Below are 13392 nucleotides of genomic sequence, written 5' to 3'. Positions count from 1 at the left end.
TATAATTAGATATGTAATTAGTATTTTTTACGTCAATTCGTTGTAATAGAAAAAGAATTTAAGCATTTTTCATAATTAAATTATAGGCTCTAGCATGGCTCACTTGTGCATCGAATAAGATTTATCACGAAAAATAATTTCTTCTTGAACTGTAATTTGATTTTTGATATTTAAATCTTCTCCCTTTGTCATGAGTTTTAGTCTCCGCCATTTTGTTTTTTTTTTGAAGATTTTTTAGTTGAATTTTCTCCCTTACACAAATTTGTCGATTAGTAGCGTGTTAGACGTACGTATCTAAAGGGCCTATATGAAAATTTATGATTACTCTACTTATACACTTTTTCTTGTACATAATCATTTACACACTTTTACATAGAGGGAGACCCACACATAATAAATAATGTGTTGACCCCCTTCACGTGAGAGGGTGTATAACATTATGTACATGTAGCATTATCTTATTAAAATACGAATAATTCTATTCGTACACCAAAAGGTGTGCCGAATTGTTTACCCTCTCTCATATGCATGCGGACCCACATGAATAAAAAATTTCAAAATGTAGTCCTCACCTTATTATTGTGAGTAGTCGGTAAGGGATTAGATACAAAAATTCGATACACATAGCATGGAAACCAAACTAGAACTTAAATCAATGGCTTAGGTTTGGGTTTCGTTCCAATAATTGCAAGGACCAGATAATGCCATTTACGATTTACCTGAAGTATAATGGGTGGCTCTGAGTAGGCCTTGAAGCGGTATGGTTTGAGTTGTTTTCGACTCCAATCCTAAACCAAACTCAAATTAGTTGGTTTGAGTGAATTTCAATCAAAATCAACACATTCTATTCTTAAACCGAATCAAACCAAATTAAATATGTTGGTTTGGTTTGGTTGGTCGATTTAGACTTTTAGTTCAAATTGAAATTTTTATTAAAAAAATAAATTAAAAAAAATCCTAGCTTTGAGTCCACTTATATTACAAGAACTTAAATAATTAAATAACTTTATATTATAAGAACTATTAACTAACAAATAAAATAAATTAATAAAGATGAATCGACAAAAAAATTAAGAATTTTGTTGCTTTTTATGCATTGTGTAGCCTGGCTGTCTGAATAGAAAAAAAGTTAAGCATAACATAATGAGTTTGTGAAAGGAAATTTTCAGTGCTATTACTTATCGACAATATCATAGATTGAGGGAATCGAGACATGATTATGAGAGTATGCTTATCTTTTGATTTTTATTTTTCTTAAAAGAAAAAAAAAAGATAAACATACAAGTGGATTGAGTTAATTCAGTTAACTAGCTATTTGAAGTTTCAAACCCAGCGATTTGAGACTTCAAACCATGGTTGAATCAACTCACCATGATGTTGTTTAAAAAAAAATAAAAATCAAACAAACTAATTACATGTGCCAAATCGACCTGAACTGGCCCGAGTCGAGTCGATTGTATTGGTTTTGTCGATTTTTCAATTTTTTCGCCCAAGTCTTGTTTTGGGTATTGAAATACTCAAATCGACTCACCCCGATACTTGAGCCTAATTTGTGTTAAGAAATGCTGATTTGAGAGCTCTATGCTAAAGGTGAAACGATATTGGTCTATTTGCACAATGAGGACAATAGATATTGAAGTTTTGCATATTATTATTATTATTATTATTTTACTTTTTAAAGTCTAAAAATAATTTAAGAGTAATGTTATTTGCAATCGCTCACCGTCGTAGTTGTTATATGTGACATATATATGAAAGTTAGTGATTTGATACATTAATGCGGTAATTTTTTATTATCTTATATAACAAATCGCTAACCATCGCATGTATACTGTGTAGAGCGATCGCGATAATGAGTGCTGCAAATAACATTATTTAATTTTAAATATACATTTCGAAGTACTTCGATTACTTTTTGCATATTAACTACTTATATATTGAAAAGTAAAATTTTAGCATAATAAAATGAAATCCATAGAGTGGATTACTCATTTCCAAATTACTTCTAATTATTAAGCCCTTTTTTGAGCTCCATTTCTGTAAGAAAATGTATTTTTAAATTGTGTATTGATGAAAATTTTATGGTTAAAAAATAAAAAAAAATTATAAATTTATATATAATATTATTTTATTAAAAAATGTATGGTTGCAATGAGATCAAATTATTGTTGAAAAATGTATTTTGACGAAAGAAATGGGGCTCAAACAAGGGTAAGTAAATTTACATTAAAAAAAAATTGCAAGCAAATATACACCTATAAGTATAAACGCAGTCGGAAGAGAAAGAAGGCGGGGGTTATCTCGTGAGGAAGCAAAGAAGGAAAGAATTGTCGTAGAGAGAGGGAAGATTCGTTTCTCCCTATATGTGTGTTTTTCTGTTTGTGAAGAAGAAAATCTCATCCTCTCCACCCCGAATCGGATCTTCTTCGATCCATCGAAAATCTCTCTTCCTACAGTCTAATTCTAGAAAGTTTTGATCGATTTGATTAGTATTTTTTTGATCTTCCTAGGGTTTTCCAATTGTTCAGTCGATCATATCATTATTTATTTTTTTAGTTCTTTTTAGGGGCTTTCCGATTGATTAATCGATCTTAATTGTTATTTCAAACCAGAGAGGTGTTTTTGGCAACCTGAATTCCAATCTTTGGAGTTTTTTTGTTTATCATTTAGAAAAAATTCGAAGCCCTTATTTTGCAAAACAGAAATCCCCAAAAGAAAAGTATAATTTTTGATGGCTACAGCAACTAATCCAATCCCTAGTTCTTCTTCGGCTCATCAATCCCCTAGCAGTCCCAATTCAAGGTGGGCCGGCTCCTCTCCCTTGACTCAGATTGTCCGTGACTGCGATTCGGATTATATCATCTCTTCCTCTTCCTCTTCCATCACTGCGGCTGTGGCTGTAAACGGGATTTCTCTGCATTCTCCCTCCTTGTCTAGTGTTGTTGCCAGGGAGGCAAATGCGAATTCCTCTTCTTCTGATTCTTCCCCTTCAGGAGCTGCTTCTACGCTGGTAGCGGTAGCTGGTTCTATGACTTGTCCTACGGTGGAGAGTGCTGCTGCTGCTGCTGAGACTCCACCGGAGAACACTGAGAATGGTGGGGGAAGCAGCAACGGAAGCAATGCTACTAAGAAACCGGCTTGGAATAAGCCTTCAAATGGTGCTACTGCAGAAATTAGCGCTGTAATGGGGGCGGAGTCTTGGCCTGCTCTCTCTGAATCCACCCGTGCATCTACCAAGAAGTCATCTTCATCTGATTCTCTCAAAGCTCTGTCTGATGGAACAGTCTCTTTGCAGGTCTACATTCGATGGATACAATTATTTATACATTCGTAATACTTTTGCTTATTAATTTATTTATGTTACAGGCCAAGTTCTTAATTTCTCCTCTATACAGTATACACTATAAAGTTTACTTGCAAGTATTTGTACGTCTTATGCTGCATTAAAATTCATGTATGTTATATGCTGCGGTTGTATATGAAAGACCACTACAGTTGGTTTTTAGTTTTTCCTACAGACATTTGAAAATTTGACTTCTCTATGTTTATGTGCGTCTGTATGATAGGGTACTGGAGTAGGTTTTTCATCTACCTATAAACAAGAGACCAGTAGTAACACAAACCCTAATTTAACACCCCACAATGTCGGCCCTACCCGGCAGAGGTCTATGAAGCATGTTGGCGGGGGTATGAGCAATAGTGATGGATCGGCTAGTGACTATGTTTCTCGGTCACTACCACCAGAAGGTGCAGCGGTGGAACTAGTCTCTAATAATTTGGGTAAGTCAGGTGGCTCTGCTGGGGAGTCTTCTGCGAGGGATATCACAAATAGGGAGAGTGGGCAAAGTGGAGGATCACATGGTGGGAATGTGCTACAACATCAGCGGAATTCATTTAGAAGAGGCAGTGGTGGTCCACACCCTCGAGGGGATGTCGCCCATTATCATGGCCGTGGTGGCAGGCGTGATCGGGAACGTGGGAATCAGGATTGGGATACTTATCGAAATTTTGGCAGCAGAGAAGGCAATATGCCGCAGCAGAGAGTTGCTTCTAGGCCTTTCATTCGTGGTCCAGCTTCTAGTACGCCTTATATTTCCCCTCCTCCTTTGGCTGTGAGACCACCCTTCGGCACTCCGATGGTTTACACTGGTGACATATGTTACTTTAAAATCATGTTTTCATTCTTTTGTCCTTGTACTGATGTTCTGATATGCTTGCAGAAGTGCATTCTCCTGTATTTTATGTTACAGGCACTCAACCAGATTCCCTCAGGATGCCTATGGTTCCAATTCGGCCTATGTTTTTTCCTGTGACAGATCCTCACTTGTCTAACAAGATAATGTATCAGATAGATTATTATTTTAGGTACTTAATTATGTGGCTAGTTTCTCTTATGAGGGAATGAGAATTATATTCTGTCTACCACCATTTAGACACTAACTTCTTGTTTATCCATTTATTTTGCAGTAATGAGAATTTAGTTAAAGATACCTTCTTGCGCCAGAACATGGATGAAGAGGGATGGGTTCCAATTCAGTTAATAGCAGGTTTTAGGAAAGTAAGTTGTCTAGAATGATTAGTGTCTTTGTTCTCATTCCTTGAAGTAAAATTGGTCTTTTGCCTGTCTTTTGATACAATACTCCATAATAAGCTCAATATGCATCATGCTTGTTGATTTATTTGGCAATCCTAGATCCCTGACTAATTTTCACTGTGATATTTTAAGTGACGGTAGTAGAAGCTGATAGAGCTAGTTATATATTGCAGCTGTACAGTTTTTACCCAAAGGGAATTTCATTCTGTAACTCAGGATTTTCTCATTTTTCATTCGTATTTGTTTTTGTGGGTTTTTTATGACTGCCTCGAGTAAGACATACTTGTATCTTACTAAAAATGCTCATATACCCAGAACTTAATTAATTTTTCCCTAAATTAGGTAATATGTGTCTCAAATTTCTTACACCTGGGACTACCTTGCTCCCTATGTGAGCAATTCGCTTTGTAGGGTACCTCTAAAGACATTTTTTATTCTCCTACAATTTTAATCTTTGTCCATGTCATTTACTGTAATTTTAATAACACACTGTAGTTTTTGCGAAGGGGTATTAGTGTAATTGCCAGATACCTCACTAGGTGTCAGTATAATTTGCTCAAAGATTAATTATTTTAATGTGTTTTGGGTTTTATGGCTGTTCTCGCCAGCAGTTGATATAGGGTACAAGTTGAACGACATTGTTTTTTATACTTCATGTATAGGCTTCAGGCTTTATCTATATTCGCACTTGTCTTTTTCATGTCTTTTTAGCTGCGGCTGGGTTGTCTCTCTTCTTTGTTGAAATTGAACCTTTAAGTCATGATGCAAAGTCTATCAATTCTAATGATGAGTTTGGCAGTGTTGCCTCGCCTCGAAATGTTGATAACTCAAAAGGACTGAAACATGTATGTCAGTAACATCCAGTATTCTGACTAATGGGATTTTAATATTCGAAAATTGATGGTTTTGAGAAAGTTCTTTGTAGAAGCTTGTTTATTGAAAAGCTTTGTTATTCCCATCTAGATTCTTTCAGTATATGCACCTAATTATATCATAGAAACTCAAGAATCGTTTTGTTCACCTGCTTCCTTTGAAAACACATATATTTCTCATTTATTTCTTAGTATTTGATGTTAAGTACATCTTTTTTTTAAAACTTGATTGTATGAAGGTTTTAAAAACCTGTCTGGATGTATTGCTTGGGTGACAAGGAACCTACTTTGGATATAGATAATTTCAGGTTGAATTTGATATTGACGTTTGGCCAGTAGCTTAAACCATTCAACAAATCTATAAGATGAATATTATTTTGTTGGACAGGCTTGATGGACATTCTATTCTATTATTCAACTTCTATGTAATAAAGCTAAGCACTTTGGTCTTCCCAACTCTTTCAATTCAATATTCTCCCTTCTAAATACGGCAAAAATAATTGGAGAACTGATCATCGTGTTCTTTGTTAGTGTTAAAAGAAGAGAGTGCAGTAAGAAGCTAGAGGATATGCCATCCATTTGAGATTGAACTAATCATATTGTGGGCTTGTTTCTGATAAATTCAAGAAATGGAGAACCAACTTCTGTTAAGAGTGTGTCAAAAAGTAGGTTATAATAGGAAGTTGGTTAGTTTCTTGAAACTGTTGAAGAAAATCGTGAAAAGATGAAATTAGCTGCCTAGGGCTTTTGACATGAAAAACAGCTGAAAATCACATTTCAACTGGGATGTACTTAATCGCCATTGGTCAAACTAGACTGATAGGTGGCTCCACGAAAAAAAAAAAAACTATAATCAGCTTCCTCAAATTTTCTTTGGTCACCAAGCATTTTGCTTTAGAGAAATTAGTTATTTACCAAGAGTCTGGAATAAAATGTTCACAAGACATCTTGGCTAAACGAAATTTAAAACAAGTCAAATGCGTTAAGGAGATATAATCTTTAATTTTAATGATGACATAAAAAGGATGAGGGTTTTATTTAGACAAAAGTTATTTGATAGAAAACTGTGTGGATCTGTCAAATTATTGATGACAAACATGTTTCATATACTAAATGTATTTAAATTCCCAACGTGAGAGACTATGAAGAGGATTTAGATGGTAAAAGAAATTGGCTGTGATTGAATAGTGCGATAGGGCTTAAGGTTATCTGTGTAACTTTTGTTGGCAAAACTTCTTAATGAGATTTAAAAGAGAGAATAATGTTTGCTAAGAACAATGAGATTTTTTTGCTGGAAACTGGCTTTAGGCGTTTTTTATAAGAATAAATATATTACATATAATTAAGGAGATGTATGATTTAAGCGTATGACATGCAGCTGAGTAATAATAGAAAATTTTGATTGCAACAAGATTCTGCCATAAAATTTTATTTTTTATGTTTTAGTGAAGTACGAGCTTGTGGACATAATTTAATACAAGACTCATGCTGTATGTTAGCTGATGACATAGTTTTAATAAATAAGATTTGGGAGGATGATAATAAGTATGAGTGAAAACTTTGGAATAGTACTTCGAAATCTTAAAAATTTTAGATTAGGTAGAATAGAACTAAGGCAGAATATATAGAACATTCTTTTAGTTGTAGTAGGAATAAAGACAAAAAAGAGGAGGGATCTGTGCATGTGTCACGTTTATTTGTGTATAGTTGCTGCTTGTGAGGTCCCTATTGTGATTTTCTGGCAAAGTTGCTGAAGGGAAAGGGTTTCAAAAGGAAGGGGGAAGGATGGTGTTCGGGTGATTTGTGTTGTAATGGCGGTTCAAGCATTTTAGAAGAGAACAAAATTGATTGCAGCGAGCAAGTCAAAGAACAACTTCTGGACAGTTAGGTCATGCCATGAGAATCTAGAAGCGTCTTGAGAAGGATGGTTTTAACTTTTAGCTTTTCACAGCCTAATTGAATAGTTGAGAATCTATAAGCTGCTGCTTGTATTTTGCAATTGCAGACAAACCCAATAAGTATTCATTTTCGTGCTCATGAACTCTTTTTGAATTCGTGACCCGATCAAAAACCACTGTGACATTCTTCACAACCAACACAAGAAGCAGTTGTACTGTTCTAAATTTATAGCTGCTACTACCTTGTTTTCAAAATCTGCAATTAGTTAAATTGCAGATTCCAGATTTTATCAGGCTGGTTGCCAAATAATGAGCTCAGTGCGTGTAATATCCCGATGGAATTGTGCTCCTGAAGTTAACTAGCATTTTTGCTTATTTTGTTGTTGTCTCTAACAACTTGTAGAAATTACTTGTGTAAACCATTGTGAATGTAGACAACATCTTCAGTTGTCTTAGTTTCCGATTGGATGTATTTGATGGTGTAGTTTAATAGAAATACTTAATTTTGTTCTAATTTACATTTTGTCTGACCCTTTTGTTTTCTGGTCTTACTCTCTAGCTTTCCACATCTCCTTCACACTGTGTTATTGACTCGTTATGGTTTGTCCTTTATATGATATTTCGATTATTGGGAGAAGGTACAGAGCAATTACCCTTTTGACGGATTTTCTAGTGATTGTAGCGATCTTCTCTCACCATAATCCTGAGGGAGACTTTTATTTTTGTCAGAACACCATAAAACAAGCTTATGCGTTTTAGGTCTTCAACTTAGCTAGGCCCAATGTCTTGTGCAATAGATAGGCTTTATTTATGGAAGTACTTTTTCCATGACACAGAGAATGATAGATAATCAATAAAAGCTTATCTATCTGACAAGACACATGTATATATGGTCTTCAACTTACTTTATGCGTCTGATGTATGAAATCCGCAATTTCTCCATATGAATCAAACCTGAATCAGTATGCATAATTCAGCTGTCTTTTAATTTATCAATAATTTATTAGTGTTAAGCTAAAATGTGCATAAAGAACATTTTGAGTACATTGTAACTTGTCATTGCCTTAGAAAGTATTGATATTTTAGTGGTTCAGATAAGTGAATGAAAATGTTGATGTCAATGTCAATTGGTCGTCATTTATTGTCAGCATCATCCAAAATGTATGCAAATTCTTATGAGCCACTCTTTACAGGTCATGGAGCTGACAGACAATATTCAACTTATACTGGAGGCTGTACAGGCTTCAAACATTGTGGAAGTACAGGTTTGAAATTTGTTTGTAGTATTTTGTCAACTTTGCTTTTACTAAAGAATACATCAAAACTGATCTCATAAGTCGTGAGTTTTTTTTTCTTATACTACTTTTGGCATAGTGAATAGCATCTTGTTGTTACTGGTTCTTTAAATGTTTTTATATAATGTCCTGCTGATTCTGGTTCTTTTTATGATTGTTTTGCATTACGGCACAATGTATAAAAGTGTCATATCACAACTTCAATGAGTGACATTTTGGTTCATGATTTTCCTTTGCAGTTTACTTTTTTCTCCTTCTCCCTTTGCTTTGTAGGTCGATAAAGTGAGAAGGAAAAATGATTGGATGAAATGGATAATGCGACCCATTCAGATGTGAAAATATCGTCATTTGGAATTTGCCTGGGTGTGGTCTTAATTTCGTTCATGTTATCGTGGTTTGGTCGTTGGCACCAGGAATTTTGATTCTCCTTTCCCATTTGCCCCTTAACTTCTCTCTCTTGCTTTCGCTTTTTGTCTGTGGCTACATGACCTGTTTCTGGAGACTGTCATATGAACATGTTGATGGAATTGGGAAGGATTATGTTGGATGTTGCTACACTCGTTACTGTATTCTATTGGATTTGTGGTTATCTTGCTATGTTTTTATGTTGCATTGCGTGCAATATCGAAGATTACATTTTTTATGTACATCTTGCTCATGGCTCTTGGAAGTTTTTTACTCCGACAGTATTGGGTTGCTAAGCAATAAATCCGATTATCGTTGACAGTGCAATTGGTTTGTTTCTAGATTTTAAGTTTTTTCGTCCTACCTTTCATAAATGCTTATAAAGTGTAAACGCTTATAAATTTGCATAATCCTCTTCTCTTACAAACTCGTATAATCACAAATACAAGGTTTAAGTAGATATGCATTATTGGTTAGGTGATAGTAAGTTCTTGATTCACAATGAGTTGCGATACATTTTAATGCACTTGAGTATTAAGTAGGGATTCTTTATCAACTAATCAATAATGCATTTCTAGCAACACTCTTTAAGAAATTTAAGATAGAGCGTCTATAATAAGAAGAGAGAGATATGTCTTGCCTTATTTTGAGAAATTTTTCATTTCTCGTAGGACGATAAATGAATTATAAAAAATTAGCTAGCTAGAAGTTATTAAAATCTCCTTGGTCATGAATCTTCAAAAGATATTTCAAATTTCGTATGAATTATATTGGATTCGAAATTCCTCAAGTCTCTCCATGTCTCACCAATGGCTCAACTTCGAAAACTTTGTAGGGAGATTTTTGTGGACCCTAAGTGGGGTAGAGTGGGCCAAGCCCAAAGTCAGTCTGCATTGGATCTCATTACGGGCCGCACTTATGCCATCACTTTTCATCATACAACGGCTATTTAGTATTTTCTCTGTCATCCCCATCGGCACAAATTCAATAAAAGCTGCTGTATAGTAACTGTAACAGTCGGATTCATCCCTGTCGACGGGCCTCTTCAAGTCGACCGTTGCAACCTTAAATAAATCAAAAATCACTTACGGTTTAGTTTCTCTCTCTTCTCAGCTTTCTCTTTCTAGCTGTATCTCAAGAATAAAAGGGCGAAAAAAGTAGGGCAAAATGACAGTGGCAAGCGCCGCCACAAGCCACTGGAAGAAAGCTGTGAAAATGGGTCTTTCGCTCTTTCGACGTGGCTTCAATTCCTCCAAATGGTAATTAAGTTCTTTTATTTATTTATTTTATTTTTTTTAATTTTTGTAATAGATTGAGTTGGTTGAATAAACTTGGAAACTTTTGATTTACTTTCCTGGAATATAAATAGCAAATCAATGGCGAAAATGGCGGTGGCGAGAATAAAGCTTCTGAGAAACAAGAGAGAAGCAGTTGTAAGGCAAATGAGACGTGACATTGCTATGCTTCTCGAGTCTGGTCAGGACGCCACTGCTCGTGTTCGGGTATTTTTTTTTTCTTTTCTTTTTATTTTCTCTGTTTCGTTATAACATGAAATTTTCCTGCATAATTGTTGGCGTTATTGCTCGAATTCCTAGGTCCCAAGTTGTAGAAGAAATGTAGTTCAAAGGTGGATTTCTTGTTGGATGACTTTGTTGACTATTTTGAATGATTTTTGCTTGGAAAGGGATAAAGGTTCAAGCGATTCTTCACATGAAAGTTAGTTAATTTCGCTATGATTTTCAGAAAGTAGTGCCTTTATGATCATGGCGGATTTCTAATATAGGTCCTTTTATAATTTGTCGAATCTAACATTAGTCAGCATTAGTCATAGCAGGATAGGTTTCATAGTCTTATTTTGGAGTTTCGATAAACTTGGATTTGTCTTGGAGAATCCTTTTTTGGTTCATTGATACACGCACAGGAAGATCGAAGGAAGAATTTCCTACCGTAGTCGCCATGTTAATTTCCATCCCTCCCATCTTTTAACTTGTTGCACCGACACTGTGACACTCTTACAAGTGATTGTCTTTATGCTTGCCTAAGACATTGTTTCGCTGTGTCACTCTGCGTCTCTTCATGCTTACCAAAGACATTGTATCGCTCTTATGGGTCTCTTTATGCTTACCTAAGACATGTTCCAACTGCAAAACTGGTCAATTCCTTATCCTCAATTCTTGTAACCTCGACTTCACACTTGTACATTGTTCATTACCATTAACTTTTATGGTATGTTGTCCCTTGCCAAGGTTTTGTCACAATGTTACTATGGTTATGTAGGTCGAACATGTAATTCGAGAACAGAATATTATGGCTGCAAATGAGTTCATTGAGCTTTTCTGCGAATTAGTGGTGGCCAGACTTTCTGTCATTGCAAAGCAAAGGTGTTATACAAAACTCAATTTCATTTGAATCATTAGGATTGTTTACGTGATAAAATCTCATCACAATTTCAATATTCAGAGTGTGTCCAGCTGACCTGAAAGAAGGGATATCAAGTTTAATATTTGCAGCTCCTCGGTGCTCAGATATTCCTGAATTGTTAGCTATTCGAGATGTTTTTGAGAAGAAATATGGGAAGGATTTTGTTTCTACAGCCACTGATTTACGACCAAATGCTGGGGTTAATCGCACGGTATTTATTCCTAACCTTCAACTGTATCTTCTATGAATCAGATTCAGTTTACATTCAAAATTGTTGAGCCAGACAAATAACGTGCTCGGTTTGAGATATGTTTTGTTCCTTGCAAATTCATCGTAGTTTCATTTTTTTAACTTGTGTGTGTGTGTAATTTTTTTCATTGTCTGAATTATTTTGCTATCTGTTTCAGCTTATTGAAAAGCTCTCGATTAGGTCCCCAACCGGTGAAACAAAATTGAAAGTTTTGAAGGAAATAGCAAAAGAATATCAGGCTGATTGGGATACAACAGAATCAGAGACAGAACTACTTAAGCCCCCAGAAAAACTTATAGTCTCTCTCTTCTCTCTCTCTCACACACACGAATGCATGCACAAAAAAAGCCATGAGATCTCACCCATGTAATTAAATTTCTATTTAATCTCTACTCTCTCTATTTACTTTGTTTTTTTCTTAAAGGAAGGACCAAACAACTTTGTAAGTGCCGGTAGCTTACCATTGAAGTCGATCCCTGAGAAATCTCCTGAGCCGAACATTTCAACACTCAGGTAAACTATTTTCTAATAGTAGCATTTGAAACTAGTACTTTTTCTTTCAAATGTGAAATAGAAATTTCACTTCAATGGTTGATGTTGAATATAAATAGCTTATATTTCAACTTTTTACCCCTGGCCAAATAGTGGCTTGAACGATAAACAGAGCAATATCGTGCACTATGAAAACTCAGCATCAGCTGCTGAAGCAGCTGCCAAGTTTGCAAAGAAAGCCACTTATGCTGCTGAAGCAGCTGCCATTTTGGCCAGCAGAGACATAAACGTGTCGGGTAATTCTCGGGTTATGAGTAATGGATCTGTTGTCCAAAAGAGTATTATGAAGGACAGTAGTTTTGGGAATTCACGTAGTCTCGGGGTTGCAGAGTTCGGACCCAATGATGTGGATGCTCAAAATATTCATAGGAGACACAGCTATAATATTCCGTCAGCACATTCAGATATAAAGTACGATGAATCAGATTACGATGAAGAAATCGAGATGGAAGAACCAAAGTTGGCCAAACAAAGTACTAATATGGATAACAGAAAGATCAGAAGGCACAGTGACAACTATAGTGCTCCAACTGGACATTCCAATATTAAGTTTGATGAGTCTGACCGTGATGATGATCAATACGAGGTGGACGAGTTTATAAGAGGAACTAATCTACCAACCAAACTAGGCACCCAGGAACAGTTTCCCGTGAGACGTGTGCATCCCAAATTGCCTGACTACGACACACTTGCTGCTCGTTTTGAAGCACAGAAACACCGCAGACCACCAACCTGAATTCTTTATAAGTAACTTTTGAATATAGCTTTATGATTTCTATGCTTTATATACAATTTGTTATTCTAAAGATATAGTATATATCAGTGTGAAGCTGTGTAGCTGAACACTTTGTATTATTTGTTTGTGTTTGAATTTCCAATTTTGCATTTTTGTCTAACAATCTTCCTGGAAGTTTTAGAAATCAGATTTTTTTTTTTTTTTAGTTTGTCGCTTTCGTGGGCCCATGTACCATGTCATTTTTCTTCTGCGTTGGACTAGTTAGGTCGAAAAATGGAGAATTTCTCTCTTGCAAATTCTTAGAAACATGAGTTTTTCCCTGAGCCAGTAGTATAGGGTAGAAAGGGAGTTGAAGTTGGTGTTGACAAT

General features: G+C 35.5%; 2 protein-coding genes across 3 annotated transcripts; both read left to right on the top strand.

The window, feature by feature from the left end:
- The first annotated feature begins 2268 nt into the window (after positions 1–2268).
- On the top strand, positions 2269–9306 carry LOC111397203 (la-related protein 1C-like). Of its 2 annotated transcripts, none has more exons than XM_023023988.1 (6): positions 2269–3295; positions 3567–4149; positions 4251–4365; positions 4468–4558; positions 8558–8629; positions 8933–9306. In XM_023023988.1, the coding sequence occupies exons 1-6, from the start codon at positions 2732–2734 to the stop codon at positions 8993–8995; spliced, it is 1488 nt and encodes a 495-aa protein (XP_022879756.1). In that variant the 5' UTR covers positions 2269–2731; the 3' UTR covers positions 8996–9306. The 2 variants fall into 2 exon arrangements, with proteins under 2 accessions (XP_022879756.1, XP_022879755.1); XM_023023987.1 differs by having other exon boundaries at positions 2270–3295; positions 4221–4365.
- A 131-nt stretch (positions 9307–9437) lies between these two features.
- On the top strand, positions 9438–13172 carry LOC111397205 (IST1-like protein). The gene is made up of 7 exons (XM_023023989.1): positions 9438–10323; positions 10434–10566; positions 11342–11445; positions 11525–11696; positions 11893–12033; positions 12160–12248; positions 12381–13172. The coding sequence occupies exons 1-7, from the start codon at positions 10232–10234 to the stop codon at positions 13021–13023; spliced, it is 1374 nt and encodes a 457-aa protein (XP_022879757.1). The 5' UTR covers positions 9438–10231; the 3' UTR covers positions 13024–13172.
- The last annotated feature ends 220 nt before the right edge of the window (positions 13173–13392 follow it).

Source organism: Olea europaea, chromosome 7 (assembly GCF_002742605.1).
Source record: "Olea europaea var. sylvestris chromosome 7, O_europaea_v1, whole genome shotgun sequence".
NCBI lineage: Eukaryota > Viridiplantae > Streptophyta > Magnoliopsida > Lamiales > Oleaceae > Olea > Olea europaea.
Note: the sequence above shows the minus strand (reverse complement) of the source record. Positions and strands in the feature narration are given on the sequence as shown.